The 18,110-nt window shown below is 42.8% G+C and overlaps 1 protein-coding gene across 7 annotated transcripts; it reads right to left on the reverse strand.

The window, feature by feature from the left end:
* Positions 1-1,202: 1,202 nt before the first annotated feature.
* pecam1b (platelet and endothelial cell adhesion molecule 1b) lies at positions 1,203-17,323 on the reverse strand. 7 transcript variants are annotated; one of them, XM_069713897.1, is made up of 16 exons: positions 17,006-17,323; positions 16,850-16,885; positions 12,585-12,881; positions 11,967-12,248; positions 11,614-11,886; positions 10,803-11,075; positions 10,404-10,682; positions 9,657-9,935; positions 8,264-8,368; positions 8,115-8,145; positions 6,831-6,910; positions 4,475-4,528; positions 4,241-4,330; positions 3,725-3,781; positions 2,522-2,544; positions 1,203-1,455 (listed from the first exon to the last, which is right to left on the reverse strand). In XM_069713897.1, exons 1-16 carry the CDS (start codon positions 17,046-17,048, stop codon positions 1,354-1,356), a joined length of 2,304 nt encoding a protein of 767 aa, XP_069569998.1. In that variant the 5' UTR covers positions 17,049-17,323; the 3' UTR covers positions 1,203-1,353. The 7 variants fall into 7 exon arrangements, with proteins under 7 accessions (XP_069569998.1, XP_069569993.1, XP_069569995.1 ...); XM_069713892.1 differs by lacking the exons at positions 1,203-1,455; positions 2,522-2,544; positions 6,831-6,910; positions 8,115-8,145 and having other exon boundaries at positions 2,567-3,781; positions 17,006-17,321; XM_069713894.1 differs by lacking the exons at positions 1,203-1,455; positions 2,522-2,544; positions 3,725-3,781; positions 6,831-6,910 and having other exon boundaries at positions 4,246-4,330; positions 17,006-17,321.
* Positions 17,324-18,110: the final 787 nt, after the last annotated feature.

Genomic DNA, 18,110 nt, shown 5'->3' on the forward strand with positions numbered 1-18,110 from the left:
TAAAATAATAGCTTTTTGTGGGTTATAAGATCAGGGGAAAAAAATTATTTGCACAAAAGTGAGTTATATAACTGTAAAAATCACATGTTATATAAGTCACTTTTGTGCAAATAATTTTTTTCCCTGGTTTTACTTTAGCATCATATTTTCTTTAGACATTGGGATTAATGTTTACTAACTGAACATTGTAATTTTTGCCACTTTTTACTGGTTTGATCCAACATCCTGTAACTCAAATGTTCTACCACAAGATGGACCCGACTGTCAACAGCAAACAGACTGAGAGGAGAGAGGAAGAAGAGTTATGGCTGCAGATTACTGATGCATTGTCGCCCCCTGGTGGTAAATCCAAGGATTCCACTGCATTATAACAGCGGATACAGGATTCATAAAATATGTGACTAAAGCACATGAAAGCTATTTTTTTCATGTTTGATTTTGAGACATGAAGCTCATATTTGTGCACAAATCTATATATCTGCCTGTTTCATTTATTTCCAAGTGAGAATAGTTTAGTGAATACTTCTGTGAACACTGATCTTTAATTTTCTTTGTCGATGTAAATTATGGCTGAGCTATTGGATTACCCTGTGGTGTACCTAATAAAGTGACCACTTGTTTAAATAATGGTACAGACTGGTGCATTTAGCTGTGCCGATGGCACTATACACTGCAACTGAGGACGTTGTCCACGATGCATTGCTGTTATCGGGCCTAAATATACAGTATACCTTACGTAATGTATCATAGTGATGACGAAGTATTGTAAAATATTTTTAGCACATTAGATGTTTAGTTTCTTATCAATCAGAGCGGCCTCTGGAGCAACTTATCTGCAAATGGGCTTTGACTTTTGCACAGAACTTTAGATTTACATAAAATCAGAGAATCAAATCAACACAGTTAAGACCAAACAAAGAGGTGGAAAATGACGACCTAAGTAGTCCGTGTGCAAATAAATGGATAAAAATAAATGAGGTTGTGCTCAGTTGAGTACACCTGCACACAATAAATCCACTGTCTAATGGTATATTTGTTTATACGTTTGTTCTTTTGATTTAATCTTAATTTAATTACCTGCAGGCAGTCTGGTTGTTTTCCATCTTTCCTGTTTGTTTCTATTCTTGTTACTAATATTTTGTGCTCATCACTCTTCTTTATATCTGTAAATCATCTGCAAATCACAGCCCCAAAGACAGTGATGATATGTGGCATACCTTTATTAGGGTGAAAAATATTTACAGCTAATTCAGCAGTCAGGTATTTCACTGCTTGACAACCAATGAATTTATTAATTAAGTAATTGGCTCTTGGGAAGGGATGAAAGGAAGTGAGAGGAAACGGCACCGAGCACTAATCCACCGGCACCGGCAGGTCCTGGTAGCTGCTGACCTCTGGATGGTTCTGACTGATCTCAGGTTGTTCACCGTTGAGCTCAGCGTACTCGACTGAACCCTGCGGACACACAAAGCACCGCCTGATCGTTAAACACACAAACGCTGAAAAACAGATAGATTCTGATATTTAAAATCATCTCAAAATCCCAAATAAGGTTAAAAAAAAAAAAAAAAAAAAGCTTTTGTTTGTGCTCCTGGTAAAATGTACACGACATAATTCCCCCCCTACATGAGCTCAGATCTGATTTAAAGCTGTGCTTTCATCCATCTCCCAAATAACCAACGTGGTAATCTGCATTTTTAATGGTGCGAAATCTAATAAGAGACTCCAAGAATAAGCTTTTTCTTTTCACAACACAAACTCCTAATGAACAACAGCTTCCGGAGATGCAGACAAACTCAGTCAGTCCAAACCTCGTAATCTGTCATCAGGAAGATGCCCTGATGAAAGAATCAGCCACTCTTAGACCCTGATGTCACATCCTTAGTTTATTATTTTAAATTCCTCTTTTTGGCTGCCGTGAGCTCCATGTATGGACAAACAGTGGAGTCACCAGCGGCTGTGATTTAGGCTCACTGGGAGACAGTGTGGAGATGTGCTCTGAGGTAATTTGACTGGAGCGCAACGCTGATCTGAACGGCCGATAGGGAAGGAAGCTCCGGCCCAAACGCCTTTGTTCTTTTCTGGAAACTTTGACGGCCGTTTCCCTCTCGGTCTGGATCACCGGCCTGCAGAGGGTAGCCGTGACCGGGCGGCAACACGAGGAGTCACGGGCATTACATCAGTTACTGAATAAAAGTGAGATGACTAGACCGATCAAGTTAATGCGGAAGAAAAATATAAGTCTAAATCGAAGGGAAACACTGGATTTTATTCGTTAAATCTTATATTCGAACGTTTTATTTGACACTTTTCAAACCAGTTTAGCCACACAAGAGTTGTATGCACTGCAGCAGGATTTTGGGAACATCTGTGTAATTGTAGATACAAAAAATACTTTATTTAATATTTAATTATAGACAAGCAAGAAAAAGACGTATGATGATGACAATAATAAAAGATGAGGAAAACATCCCAGCAAAGACGTTTGAATTTAAGTGTGATTGAGCAGATAATTACTCACATAGTCATGACGGTCATCAGCACCTGTAGGAAAAAGCATCACTGGTCAAATGGGTGTTGTCTTGGTGTGTCCTGCTCTCTCATTGGCTGAAACTCGAAGGTATTTGTTAATCATTTGGCAGCTGTGACGACGAGGCTGACCTTGCTGACTCACTTCATCCTGCCCTGCAGAGGCCTTTGTTTCAGCCACTAAGTTATGTCTCTGTCATCTGGATCAATATTTACAATATCCCCTCTCACTCTTGCAGATGCGTCTCTCAGCAAGTCGGGATTCTTTTGTTACCGTTGAACAGGAAACATTCGGACTCCGACGGCCTCCTCGATAGAGGTCCAGCGTCTGGCTGCTGTTGTGATAACAGGAAGTTCCCGCCAGCAGCTACAGGATATGGTCACGGTTGAGCCTGGGTAAACTGTCTTCCCATTGACACGTTTTCATCTCGGAAATGATATGTGGTCAAATTTAAATTGTCTCTGATACCATCAGCTTGTAGTAAAGGAGGAGATCCAAGGTCACATGGCTGCTCACAGTTGTCTATTTATACGTCCAGTAGACTCAAAGCAACCTTATCATCCACTAGGAGCTGGTCCTGACTGCTTAGGTCCAGCATTGAGCTAAGTTTAGCAAACTCATAAAAGAGCAATATGCAAGATATTTTCTATAAAACATAATTATTCACAGAATGCAAAGAAAGAGCAGTGTTGAGGTCAAGAGCGATTAGCATGCTAACCAGCTAGCGGCTTGGGTTACTTGGGTTCGACTTGACTTTTGCTTTTTGATGGACTTAAACATCGCCCTCCTGGATGAAAGTCCTGGGTTTGTTCCATCCAACCACCACCAACCTCCCCTCTTTGTACTTGGTCATATGACCATCTTCAACCAGCTTCATCGTGGTGTATAAACTACCTTTTACATATACTTGAGCACCCAAAGGGCACCTTCTAAGTATTTTTCTGACGCCACGGCTTTGAGAGCGGGGTGAAGTATAGCTTTTTAACCAGTCGGCATTTCTTTAATCTATGCAACTGGGCGAACACAAAATCTGTGGGCCAGAAACCAAAACCGGGACCTGAAAGACGATAACGTGCTCTGCAGAGCTGTCGGGAAATGAAGAGTTGGGTGATAACTCTCTGAGTTTTCCAACTATCGGTCACTTCAGTGGTTACACATACATCCATTGTTAGTGTAAAATATCCATCAACTCACCCTGGGGAGAGTTTTGGAGCTCGCTGTACACCGTGTCCGTTCCTTTTCTCAGTGGAACTGTAAAAAAAAAAAAAAAAATCAACACATTAGCCTGCTTGAACATCAAAAGACAAACTAGAGTAGATACTGTCTGTTTGATCTGCCTTCAACAGAAACCTCAAAATAGGCAGGTTGTGTCACATGCTGGCAGCTCAACAGGACCTCGAGCACAAGACCGTGAAGAAAACGGGGCCGTTCAGTATCAGAACGCAGCGGGGCAATTAGCTCAACCCTTCCTGTTTATAGGGTCTGCAATGGCTCTGGAAATCCCAGCAGTGATCCCTGCGGTTACAGCAACCTGGAGCTGTATTAATTATGGGGTAATTAGGCCTCTCCCAGGAAGTGTTGTCCTGTCTTATCAACCATAAAGGAATGTGGGAGACGCAGGGAAATACGGTTTTACCGAATGGGTTTGGAAAAGAAGGAGTGAGTGGTCAAAACATCATGCTTTTGTGTGTGTGAGTGTGAACTGTTAACCTCTTGCAGGATCCGCTGACCGGGGATGCACCACCTCTGTGTACTCCACATCAGGCTCGTTGGACACCACGCTGCTCTCCTCTTCATTGGCTGCATCGAAACACATTTTTTTTTTTTTTTCTTACTGAAGAAACTGTTAAACCATTCAAGCTACAATAACAAGTACAATAATAGGTTTTTAATTTTGAAAATTCACATTTTAAGGGTATTATTAACCTACAAATACCAGCTCACCTGCTTCAGGTTTTCGTTCGCTCCACACGCTGACTGCAGCTCTGTTCACCCTCACTGCAAAACACAGACGGACAGATATCAGATCAAAAGAGGGCGGCTGAAATCATATCAAATCAAATCAAACCTTTTAACTAAGTTGTGAAAATTCTGCACCAATTAGAATAAAGAAACATACCTTAACTAGCAATAAAATCACACATTACAGAGCCACAGGTGAGAATATCCACCTGATGACGCTGATGTGTGTTTGTGTGATACTTGAGGAATAGTTTCGCATTTTGGGAAGTATTAGTCACGCCTTCGCTAAACGTTTAAGCTCCACCGCTCCTGAATCTCTCTGTTAAACACGACGCTTCAGCCAGGAACCGATTAGCCTCGCTGGAGAGAAGAACCTAACACGGATCTGTCCGAAGGCGAAAAGAAAATGACAACCAGCACTTCAAAATTTGGCTCATTAGCATCTTGTTTGTGCCATTTATAAAACAAAAACAACAACCAAACAATCAAAAAAAAAAAAGAAGTGTACCAGAGAGTCAGTTAACCAGGAAATAGTGCAGGATGTAAGGAATACCCATGAGAGGCACACGCTGGCTGGCTAAGCTTTACGAAGCTAAGAAAATCTAATGGCAGCAAAGCCAAGCCAAGCAAAGCGTTTCCTGAGCGAGCTTTATAGGCTTACTTGACAGTTATGTCTTTTCATCGAGCAAGCGAATAAGGGAATTTCCCAAAATGTGAAACTATTTCTTTTGTGTCTCTACATCATCAAAAAAAATCTAGTATTCATGTCGTAGAAGCGTTTTTGGTGCACATCCCTTCATCTCGGCCCACTGAGGGAAATTTTATCGTTCCAAAAAAAACAACACAAAACCAGCAACAAAGAAGCGGATTTTAAGTCGTCATCTGGTTCACAGAGAAAATCTTCCCACTGCCCGGTGAACAATAGGTTGTTAACTCAGCGACGACTGCTCTGGCAAAAACAACTTCCCAGTTGGTAATGCAATCTCGCACACAGCTCGACCGAGGCTCATGTGATTAATTTCCTCCACCTGCTGCATGCATTCAGACTCGCCCGGCCTGAAACAAAATAGGTCCCACCCACCCCACTGCCACCGCTGCCAACATAGGAAGCTTCTCGCAGATTCTATTGTTTCAACTTTTCAAGGAAATATCTGGTGTTCGTTCCTTTTTAGGGAAAGAGTCGACTTCGTGTTATGTTGTCTTTTAGGATGAGTGCGCCGACTTCTTCAACCTGAGGTGAAATGAATGAAAGGTACTTGACACGCCTCTAAATAAAACCAATGTCTTTATTCTAGTAAAGTCTCTATTCCAAAATCAGTCAAGGGATGAACCAACAATATATACACACATTTCCTGTGATAGTTATAAAATGTATATACAAACCAAACGACCAGGCCGACTTTTAAACATGCACATTAGACAAACAGCGCAAATACAGCAAATTCAGTGCATGCAATCACACAAGACTTGGGTGCGAACAAGGAAACAAAGACAGTAATGTTACGTATAAAATCAAAGGGCCATCTGGTGTTGCAGGAGGAGGGGAGAGGGAGCAGCGGGTCCTGGTTTATATCTCGTCATAAAAAAAGAAACGCCAATCCTTTTTGACCGAGAAGAAGAAAGTGTCCAAATCCTGCATCAAAAAGCAGGACTACTGTCTCTTGAGTTCTCGTGTCCAAAAGTCTAAAAACTTCCTTGAGAGCAAGTAAGTAAAAAAAAAAAATTCTAATAATTCCCCTCCCCACGAACACACACTCTCTCTGCGGGGTTGTCTCTACACTGTGGCTGGGATACTGTAGCTGCTCCTGTTGCTGATGTCAGCAGGTAGCGACGCCACGCTATCTCGCGTCCCATTGGTCGCTCTCCCCTCCTTGCCATCATAGAACGCCGCTGCGCCTGGAAGGAGACGATAACGGGCACTCAGTTTGTCAGTCGGTGCAATGAGCTGCGATTTTGACTATTTAAAGCAAACTTCCTGCTCAGCTTGTACCTCGAACAACTTCCCACCACTCCGACACAACACACACACACACACACAGACAAATAACATGCAAAAACAGTAACATACACACATTGTGCATGCATGCAAACTTAAACAGGATATCTACAACTGGAAAGCAACACAGATGTTACATAAACAAAGGTAGTTTCACGTCCGTACGACCCGTGCATGCGCGATTAGAAACATGGATCATTCGGGTGAGTTACGGACGCTGCGGCTACGACAGGAAACGTGTTATGACTGCTGATGTTATAACAGGCGGAGGATTACGGGATGGATAACGACGCCTGACGAGGCCTGTTAGTGACACATGGGAGAAGAGTAAAACCAGGCTACCTGTGGCCGCGTTATAAACCTCTGTGTCGTGGGTTAGATTCACTGTTAAAGAGTCATCTGATTTAGGGCTCGAAGGCTTTCTGAGAAATGGTGAAAATAAAGTCAGCCTGGCCGACAGTGAAGTCAAGGAGAAATCAACGGAGTACCAAACATTGTCTAAAAATCTAAACAAAAATAAATTGTAATAAATGCTAAGACAACTGTACAGGTGGTTTTGCATGTTGTAGTTGTTTGGTCTATACTTGCGTTGTTTACATCCGTCCCAGTGAAACCAGTCCCCCCAAGAATTCATGGAGTTATTTTGTAAATGTTGCGATCAAAACATTTTCAGTTTGTATTGGATTTTCTCCAAAATTGTGATGTAATTTGTGGAGTTTTAAGTGTGTTTTTTTGGCTTTAAAATGCTGAAATAAGGAAAAAAAAATGCAAGTCGATGAAATTTCTTTAAGCGCTACCCGATAAAGACTACCCTTCCTGTTGTTCCGGTTAGCTAGCAGCAGTTTGTTTTGATGGTGAGAGGAGAGGGGGCGGAGCCTCGCTGGTTGGAAATGACGAGTTATTTTTGTTCATAAAGTCAGTTGTGTTTTGCTTTATGTTTATGTTTTATGACTTTATGTTGTAATAACACTTTTAGCAGAGCTTCAGTTGACAAAATGTTTTGCAGAAAAATCACAGAAATTCTGCAAAATTGTAAGCTCCCGCAAATTTTGAGGAGATTGCTTGAGACTTCCTGGAGGGACTGACTAACCACTGCACCAATATTTCACTCGATAAGCATCATGGAGACCAAAAAACATAGTGAAAAAGAATCATTTCAGAAATCTATAAAGGACGAATAGTGCAAGTTCAAAAAGGCGCCAGTCCTGATCATTTGGTTAGAGCTTGTTGGAACAAAGAATGAGATGCCTCTTGTTGCTTTAATGCTGTAGATTGTTTTTAAAGCTTTTCAGTGGTCTCCATTGGTAAATTTCCAAATTTCGCACAAAGCTTGTTGGGTGCTCTCTGCTCAAGTTCTAGTCCCATGGTCCTGATGTTGATGAATTGAAGTAACTTTAAAAATGTACGTTCAATGGTTGTTAATTCGCTCTATTTTTCACGTGTGCAGTTTCAACAGTACAAACACACAAAACAACCATTACAGTTCTTTAACGACTAGCGATGACAGAAACCGAACGCTATCGTCGACCGTGAGCCTTCTAAGCCAGCTAATACAACTAGATTCAACACCGACTCCTCCAATATCTGTCAACATTCGGAAGAACACAAGTACTTAGGCCAACTCACACTGACAATTCAGCAGCTGCTTCTCTTTTACCTACAATAAGAAAGGAGAAGTGAGAGGAGCAGAGGGAAGTAGGTGGAGGAAGGTTGGCTTTTCGTACGTAGTTAGACATAAGAGGCCTGAGTTGCTGGAGGTCGGTAGGTCTGTCTACCTCTCTTGGATTTGAAGTACATCACGCACGCCACCAACAGCAGCACCGCCACCACCAGCAGAACCATCCCGCCGATCAACGCTTTCTTCCACAGCGCCATGCGTACTATAGAGGGAGACACACAATGGAGGGACAATCAAAAACAGGAGGGACAGATTAGAATAGGTTGAGAAGATCAGACCGAAACAAACTGTACTTCTGCTTTAGTTTTTTTGCAAACCTTAATTCCCTGATTAAGGCTGTTTTCTTTACATTTCCGGACCTTACAAGCAGCTTAGCCTCTCGGGACGGAAATGTCTGTAGGTCAGCCGGTTGGACGCTTTCAACTGCCACAAAATCTGGTACAGATTCAAGTTTGTGTCCAGATGAACTGTTGTCACAGTTGGAAACCCTTTACTTTTCATCTCGTACCATCAGCAAGTCAAAATTTAACCTGAGGAACCAACGACATTTCCATCACCCTTAGCTATTCTTTGCGTTTAGTGCTAATTAGAGAATGATTGGATGCTAACTTGCAAAATCAAACTGAACATACAGTATGGATTTTGTGCTACACTGAGATGATAAACTTTCCTGGAAATACTATGTCCCGCCCACCTTTATCGGTAACCTAATTACACCCCAGACCTGTCAATCAAACCAGACAAGCCTCCAAACATAGCTCTCTTTGAGGCCTAAAATCTAATCAATGCTGGAATTATTTTCAGAAGGACTACCAGGACACTGATCAGAAGGAGGGAATTTAGCTAATGACATCACAATGACTTGTGGAAAACATTTAGCGACTTTGTATTTCATGAGAGAAGTTGATGCTTTTTGAATGGGAGTCTATTGGAGCCAGAGGTTTTTTTGGAGTCAGCCCCGAGAGGCGCTCAGTGGTATTGCACCTTGAGGCACTTCTGCATTGGCTTCACTTTTCTGATCCATAGACTACCTCCATTTTTATGTAAAGTTGTCTTTAGCCACCACCAACGTTTGCAGCCTATTTGTACTAGTGGCCACTTGTGGTATTGCAATGTCAAAATTCCCTCCAACATTATAAAAGCTAGTAAAATTGTTGCCAGGACACTACGAACTGCCAACAAGGGGCATTATTACTCTTGTATCACTGCATTATGATTTTTTGAAAGTTATATTTATGCACCGTTATCCCAAAATAAAGTTTATGAGGTAAACAGTCACAAGTACAATAAAAAAAGCAAACCTTAAAACTAGAAAACTTTTTATTGTTTATTTTGAGTGTCTTTGAGTACAGATACAGTTCCTGTAATACATCTATGAACTGAGCTTGTTAGCATGCAAAAAAAAAAAATCATTTAGCTTGAAACCTTGTGCAGCCTCACAAATCTGCAAGCTTGCTATGTTCTTCTAATTAAATACACATCGGCCTCACCCTCTATCTTGACCTCTGCACTTTGGACGATGTTGTTGGCGTGGTTGATGGCCTCGCAGTAGTACGTGCCCCTGTGCTCCTTGGACAACGCTTGGATCTGGTAGTCCTTGTGGTTCTTGTCGGAGGTGGTGGTACTTAGTGGCTGTCTGCTTCCAACGCGGTACCACTTAAAGGTGACCGGGGGTGTGCCTTTCACACCACATATGAGGTAGAGATGATCTCCCTCAGAGATCTCTGGTAGGTCGGGGATGACGGTCAGAGTCGGGTGGGCCAGAGGCACTGGGAGAGGAAAACGTAGACGCAACGAGGTGAGATTAGTTAACACTGTGAACGTTTTATTGTTGTAGGAGGGCTTTGTTAACACGCTAGCTGCTTCCCCCTGTTTCACGTCTTTATGCTAAGCTAAGCTAACTGGTTGCCGATAATAGACTAATATTTCGTCAGACACACGACAGTGGAATCAATCTACTCAACTAACTCTCAGGAATAAAAACAAATAAGGAGATTGCCCTAAATTTCAAACTATTTCATTAAATCAAAGTTATATTAAAATGTGTTAGAGTGGAATTCTCGCAAAAAAAAAAAAGTGTTGTTTTGAGATGAATTTGTGAAGTGCAAATATAGCGAGAGACTTTTTTTTTTGCATTAATCAATTATGCAACCAAATAACATTGTGGGTAAAAGTCGTGTTAAAAAGATCCCAGACATTTTCATTTTTCTTGCTTTCGGTTGTGAATATTTATTTACCTGTGACAGTTGCATTGAGTCTTTTACTGGGCGGCACTTCCTTGTCACCATTCCTCGCCTCACACATGTACTTGTTTATTTCCTCTGGCTTGTTGATGTTGACTGTGAAGAGAGCTTTCTGAGAGCGAACCTGGACAATGATTGTGGTCAGTTGTTCGTAATCCCTCCACAGGGTGTAGTTAATGGGCAGGCTGCCAGTGTCCGACTGACAGAGGATTTGGATGGGCTGCCCGAGGACCGCCCTGCCGTAAACCGAGATCTTTGGAGTGGAGACAGAAACTAGAGAGGGGGGGAGGGGGGAAACAGAAAAATTAAATATAAAAACCAAGGTCGTTATAATAACCATTGTGAGTGCGAGGGATCATGACACAAGAACGAAGCATCGTGTAAGGAGCTCACCTTTAGGACGAACAGTCAGGGTCTCGCTGTGTTTCTCGATCTCCCTGGCTTTAGCTGAACAGGTATAGTTGAAATCATTGGACAGGGCCCTGCCAGAAAACACCCCTGCGTTGATGTAAATCGGCGGGTTTCCAAACGGATACAGAGTGTAAGTCACTTCCTGCCTATTGAGTCTTTCAGAGGCAACGCTCTCACTTTTGCAGGTCAGCGTCATTGGTTCCTTTTGAAAGACTTCGACAGGAGACATGGTGAGAGTGGGCACTGAGAACAGCTCTGCGGAAAGATGTACAAAAAACACCAAGTGGTTATCTGTACGAAGATACTTATTAATGGTGTAAATGCTCATTGTGTACATTATGGAGCCGAAAAAAACAAAATGCAGTGAAAGATTCTCAGAGCAGTGACAGGTCCAGGTTTTACTGTTTCTAGATAAATAGTAGCCTCCATAAGATTATTGCTAATGGCTACAAGGGCAGATCCAAAAGTGCTGAGACTGTTCCCGTTGCACATGAACGCAGTGCAGCACAGTGACATGGACACAACAGAGGGAAGCTATAAGCGTCATGAGGAAGTCTCTTGATCAACATCAGCGCCTGAGTTCCACACGTTTTTGTGACCGCTGGTACGTGAAGATTTGTGATTTCGCCACGGACCTGAAACTGGAGCTGAGAACAGCTCTGCGGAAAGATGTTCTTCTCCCGGATTCATGCGCACGCAACAGGAACAGTCTCTGAACTTTTTGGATGCCCCTCGTACAATCATCAAGACTTTTAGGATGAAAAACAGCTCATCTTTTCCTCCGTCCACTCACCAGTCACTGAAACGGTCTTCGTGGTTTCTTTCACAACATTTCCGATTTTCAATCTGCACTCGAACATAAGTCCGGGGCCCTTTGCCAGTGCGACCATGCTGTGGTTGACTTTGGTGATTCCAATGCTGAGGAGTTTGGTGCCCTGGGTCAGGTACAGCTCGGTATTTTCAGAGTTGCGCAGTGAGCTTCTGACAGTGCACAGGATGTCGAGACGGTCCCCTTCGAAGATCTTGTTTTGAGGGGAGATCTCCAACACCGGTGTGATGGCGAGCTCTGAGGAGACAAAAATAAACGTCACCCTGAGGTGGGTCCATACATGGAAAAGTTCAAAGAATCTTCAAAATGCTACTTACCTTTGACTGAAACGGTGACTGTGTTGCTTGCCTCGGACTTGAAGGAGTCTGGCGTTACGAGGACGGTGTAGGCACAGTGGACTTTGTGGATGCCGACGCTGGTGAAGCGAAGCTTGGCCTCCGCCTTGTTGGAGTTCACGCGCTCCTCGTGGATCTCTTTGGCGTTATCGTAGAAGTAGAAGAAAATGGAGCCTGTCTCGCCCGGCGCGGTACACCTGACCGTCACCTCCTCCCCTTCGGTGACCACACCGTTGTTGAGGTGAAGAACTGGGTTCGACAGGCCTGGAAATCCAACATTTAAGAGATGTGCTGCAGATTTAACGCTTCCGGATGCACCCAAACGCATCATTCTCATCGTGTAGTTTCTTGGTTAATGTCTGTATTAGTTTCATTATTAAAGCTAAAAATTGCTAATTGTGTGAAGGTAAAACTCTCAGAGGCTACTCCACCAGAATCCATTCAAATTTCATGCATTTTTAGATGCGTTCCGCTGACCTTCAGAAACCGTACCCGAATTTAAAATCTAAAGCCGACTGACTTTATCTGAACATTCTAATTGACCTGAACTTCCCAAACCACATCTGATAACACCGAAGTCATCGGTAAAGACACACCCACCTTTCACTGTGAGTTTTTTAGCCTCGCTGGTCATCAGTGTGCCTTGAACGTCTATCTTGCACTTGTATTTGCCGCTGTTGGACACTCTGGCGTCAGGCAGCGGGTACAGGAAGTCCTCCGAGGAGCTGGTGGTCTTGGTGTAGACTACGTTGCCGTCCTTGTATATCGTGTACTCACGAACCAGCGCCTCCTGGCCCGTGCTGCTGACGATGGCCTGGCACCTCACGGTCACGTTGGTGTCCCGAGTCACGTTGGTGCCGGGCTCGATGGACAGGTTGATGGCGCTGATCGTGAACACTGGGGAGTGGAATTAAACAATATAAATCAAAGTGTGTTTACATTTGACCTCCGACCATCTTTATCATAATTTTGGCTTTTTTGTGAGTTCAGTGCGAGCTGTAGCGTAACCGAGTTGCGATCGGTGCCGTGTGCAGATATTTTTCTTAAGCCCGTCCCCTCACCCAAAACCCAAGCATGCACGTTTAGCTAAACATTTAGCTAATACGAATTTCTTGCTCATTTAGTGACGGTTGAACCCTTGACAAAAAATGGTCACGTTGTCAAGGAAGCAAGATTCGCATTTCCCAGCATGCCTTCTTCCTCAGTAACTTTTGAGGATAAAGCATCCAAATTTAAATAGGTCTAAGTGATGGGATAGAAGTATTAGTCTATTTCTTTATAATAAAACATGTAGTTTTGGAACATTTCAATAAAGACAAAGATACATAAATCGTACAGAGTGTAGATAGTGATTATTTGGTAGGGGGTGTGTGAGAGAGCCCACCCTGAACTTCTTGCATGGGCCCCTGATCGCTTTTTGGCCTGCACCAAATGCACCGTCAATAGTTTTGCCATTAAGTGTAATATTTGTTCCCTGTTCACGTCTGGTATGAAATTTGAATTCCAAGCATGATGTTTCAAGGAAAAGGTTAGAGTGAGATCAGGTATAATTTCTCAAAAAGCTTTGCTTACTGCGTTTTAGGGACGACTGAAGACGTGTCCATTTTATGGTTCATGATATTTGTCACATTTTGAGATTCACACTTATTAGCTTTCTTGCTGAGAGTTGGATTTAATACTACTTTTCTTCGTGTATGTCTGTAAGAAGACACTATAGAGTCGGAGGGGAACGAAGAAGAGTTCAGAGTTGAACCTGTCTGTTAAATCAAAACTTGTCATCGCTATCATTGATTGGTGGACAGAAAAGAAAACTGTAAATGTTAAAAAGTGCTTAAGCTAATACAGTAAATGATTGTACTATATATTTTTTATTATTATTAATCAGGATAACAGTTGGTTGCAGGTTCGAACACTTTTCCCTCCTGGTTTCGCTCCTGCATCCGATTGTCTCGTGAAGGTTTCTGGGTCAGAGTTGAATCACTTCTCGTTCAAATCAGCACCTCTGAGCGGTCATTTTTCTAACTTATCTGACACGACCGCCACTGAAACTTTTTTTTTTTTGCTGCCATCGAATCGAGCCCGTTGCTCAGGAAGTTGATGTTTAACCTCTGAATTTCAATCGTGCTGGTAACAATATCCCGGCCGGATGTGAGAGTCACACAAGAGCCGGTTGAGTGTGAAATCCTTTGGTGGTTATTTGGTGTTTTAAAAAAAACAACAATAAAAATGGCGCAGTAGATGAGGAAGAGCATCTTTTTACGGAGGTGCATGACTTACTATATCTATAATTTCCGGTGCCTACATTTATATTAAACCTCATTAAAAAGTTTGATATCAGTGGGATATCAGTGGGTCACTCATTCACTTCCTGTTTATTCTTTTATTACTATCTCATCAATGAATCATTTCCTTTTCCTGCTTTTTCTCTTCTGACACTTTTCATTATTCAGCCTCATTGTCTGTGGAAATAATTACAGCTGCAGCTAGAACATGTGTGCGTCATTCACACGGCCACATGTGAAGCGCTCTGATGAACACCCGAACCCAGACTCAAAGCCGGGGAATCAGTGACGCGGTTCACGGGTGCAAACAGGAGACGGAGGGGTTCGCGCTCACAGATCTCTCAGGATTTGATTTTCAGCAAAAAAAAAAAAAAAAGAAGAAGAAAAAAAAAAAGCCTGATCCTGCATCTCATCTGCAGCCTGGAGAGTCGAGCACTTCAAAAAAAAAAAAAAAGAAAGAAAAGAAGACAACAGTTTGAGAGACCGAGAGCATCTGCACTCGTACGTCAAGCCTCCCCGCTGGATGGTGCGTCCATATGGCGGAGAAGAGGAGACGGCAGGCGGCTGCTGTGACTCAGAGAGCGCCGTCGTGGGGCAGTAAACAAACGCCCGAGATGGCAGCGGGGAAAAGCACTTTGTTAGACAAACAGGTCACTCGGGGGACCTATCACTGTTTAAGAGCGGTGCTGCTGAGTCTGGTCCACGCCCAGCATCGTTCAGCGGGACCTGGCAGGGCTGCTGATGAGAACAAAATCAGGGCAGGGATCTGCTGCTGGCTCGCCGCACACACCAGCATGAGTCATGGAGGTTACACGCCGGGTCCAATACTAATGTGACGAACCTGAGGATTTCCACTCTGTACTTGTACCGCAGAGAGAAATATGTAATATAACTCAACTTTACAGATTAAGATTTAACATATAAAAACATTTAGAGAACGACACATTAGTGAAGATTAAAGCAGTTGTTTCAACTGCTTTTTTTTTTTTTTTTTTTAAACAAGAGACCCCTAAAGAGATAAATCATTTATCGGTTCGATCAGCAGTAGAAAAATGTAAAAATGCTGCAATTGAAAACATGAGTTTGAGTTAAAAGTGAAAGTACTTATAATGTTATTATATATCATCTTGTCATTTATATGCTATTACAAATGTTTCTGCATTTAAAATATATATATTTATATATTTATTTGTAATATACACAAAAAAACAATCTATTTTTCTTTTGTTGTTGGTTGAGGTGATTTACAAGTATTTTCTATTTTAATCGTGAATTAATTAGGTGATGAATTTTTCCACAGATTTATTGTTTGTTTTATCCAATTCATCATGATTATGTTTAGAAAATCATAATCGCTGATGATGTACTCACCTTAGTTAATGCTTTAATTATGAATGTGTTGTTCAGGCTTGTTGATCATGAATGAAAGGCTTTGAACTCATGTTACTTCCTGATGATTCATAAGGTATTAATCAAGAGGTAACCAGCAGTGAAGTGGATCTGACGGATCTGATTGGAAAGCGGATGATACTACGTCCCGCCCACCGATAGCTGTAACCTGACTGCACCACAGGTCTGTCAATCAAACAGACAAGCCCCCAAAAACACCTCTTTTTGAAGCTTATTGTCTAATTGATGACGGGATTATTTTCAGATGGACCTCCAGAAAACGAATAAGAAGGAGCGACTTTAGCCAACAACACCGAGATAACTTGAAAAAAAAAAAAAAAAATTAACTTAGAATTTTATGAGAGAAGTTGAATGGGAGTCTATGGAGCCGGAGGCTTTTTGGAGCCGACCTCTGGTGGCACTCGGTGGTATTGCAGTTTAAGGCACTTCTGCAGTGGCTCATTTTTCGGCCCTGGAAGCTACAAACACTTTTATACCGTCTGTGCTTTCAACCCGTCTAAAACACGTCGCCGGGGTTACAAAATAAGAACCTGGTTGAGTTTTTGGAAACAAAAAAACAACTAACACAATATGGTCACCTCCTGGATTCGAACCTCATCGTCCCGTGTTGCAGTCTGTGACTAATGCCATGCAAGATAACCCCTCACCCCCCTCTGTGTCCGAATACGGCCCAAAAAAAAATAATCTCCTTTGTACTTGGTCTCACAAACCGTGCGTGTAAGTTGCGCTCTTTCAAAACGTGTAACTTTCACGCCTGGACAGCCCAAAGCGTGGCTATCTCACGTTTCGCTGTACTGGACCGGCGTGTCTATTTCACAGTTTTAAGTTGTCCAGAAAATCGAACAACGCCACTAAAAATAAAGTCCCGGCTCCATCCCCGGACCTGCGGAGACGACCTCCATCTCTGCTACGACTGATCCGCTCTGAGTCACGCCCTCCGTCACCGAGCAGCTCCGGAGGGCAGGGAGGCGTGTGACACTGCTCACCAACATGTTCCCAACTCTTCCTCCCACAACTTTTCCACCAGCGATCAGAGCGCTCCGATAACAAACCAGGACTGTTTCCACTGAACCCAACATGAGTCAGTGTCTTTTTGACCTTCCAAACATATGAAGACTAAATCTAATCCCCAAAAAACTGGTGTCTATATTTTTTGGTTCAGATGATACTCACGTCGCTCTGCGTTCACCTCGCTCCCTGGATGGAAGTCTTGGAAGCAGGAAAAAAAGAAAGTAAAGCACCAGGTTAGAGACAAATCTATGAACCACCTCCACGGAAATAAAATCCAGAGAGTCGCTAAAAGGGGATAAAACGGTGCGGTTGTCTTACAGGCGGACAGGAGCGTGGCGCCGAGGACAAGAAGGAGGACCATCCTGTCTGCTGGACGTTAACACACTTGTGACTTGAGGCTGGCTGACGGGTGGTGGTGGTGGTGGTGTTGGTTGTGGTGTGTGTGTATGTGGTGGGCGGGAGCGGACTCTAAGGTGGTGCTTTACCTCGGCCACTCAGCGGTGAGCCAGCGGCGGTGGTGGTTATCACCCCGAGCAGCCGTCGGCTCGGCTTAATTTGACAGGAAGTGAGTGTTGTTTCCTCAGGATGTTCGCGCCGCCCGGCTCTTTGCTGTTGTGGAATGTCCTCCTCCTCCTCCTCCTCCTCCTCCTCCTCCTCCTCCGTGTGTGTGTGTGTGTGTGTGTGTGTGAAGTGGTAGTCACAATAATGTTGAAGGGGTTGGGGCGCGGTAGTCGGGCCGGTGACCTCTGACCCCCGGGGCCCGTGCAGGTGGAGGCGGCGTTTCAAAACGAGACGACGTTCTTCGTGGAGCGACGGCCGCTTCCTCAGGCGGAGACAACAGTTCGGATCAGCTGACATGAATCTGAGCTCAGACCTTGTTCATACTTTCCATCAGTGGGCGGAGCCTCGGCGAAGCACGGACGACGGCCGGTGACACGATTCAGCCTGAGAGAATTCAGTTATTTCTGCCCGAGCAAAATGACACGGAAAAATATTAAATTAATTAGATGAGTGCAGACGAGGAAACAAGAAAAGGAAAAGCAGCTGGAAATTTAAATTCTGATTAGAACTTAATTCAATTATTTGTATTTTTTAACTGCATTTTCTCCCCCAAAAAAGTGATATTCGTCCATTATTCAACTTGATGTACTTATTGACTATTATACGTTTTTATAAATCACTTTTAATTTTGAACAGTTTACTGATAGATTGTTATTTTTTTCCCGGTACATTTCTATTTTTATTTTCCAATAAAGTATCAAATAATAAATTGTAATAATTCTAATAATAATAATTATAGTAATAATAATTCTGTAAACAAGTGTATTAATACCTTCTCTTATAGCACAACATTAATCAATAAATGCATTTTTTTTTCATTCTTTCTATGACGCTTACAGTTCTGTATTGCAGAATTGTATGG

This window comes from Brachyistius frenatus, unplaced genomic scaffold, assembly GCF_029030835.1.
Source record: "Brachyistius frenatus isolate BFR_SWC_R1_liver_20210118 unplaced genomic scaffold, ASM2903083v1 Contig_123, whole genome shotgun sequence".
In the NCBI taxonomy this organism is placed as follows: domain Eukaryota; kingdom Metazoa; phylum Chordata; class Actinopteri; family Embiotocidae; genus Brachyistius; species Brachyistius frenatus.

Bases quoted from the DNA above. Each gene is read 5' to 3' on its own strand.
- pecam1b (XM_069713897.1), bottom strand. From the start codon at position 17,048: ATGGTCCTCCTTCTTGTCCTCGGCGCCACGCTCCTGTCCGCCT. The intron at 8,369-9,656 runs GTGAGGCCGATG...CTCCCTCTATAG, and splicing joins TGCAGAGGTCAAGATAGAGG to TACGCATGGCGCTGTGGAAG. The intron at 4,331-4,474 runs GTGAGCTGGTAT...GTTTCGATGCAG, and splicing joins CGAACGAAAACCTGAAGCAG to CCAATGAAGAGGAGAGCAGC.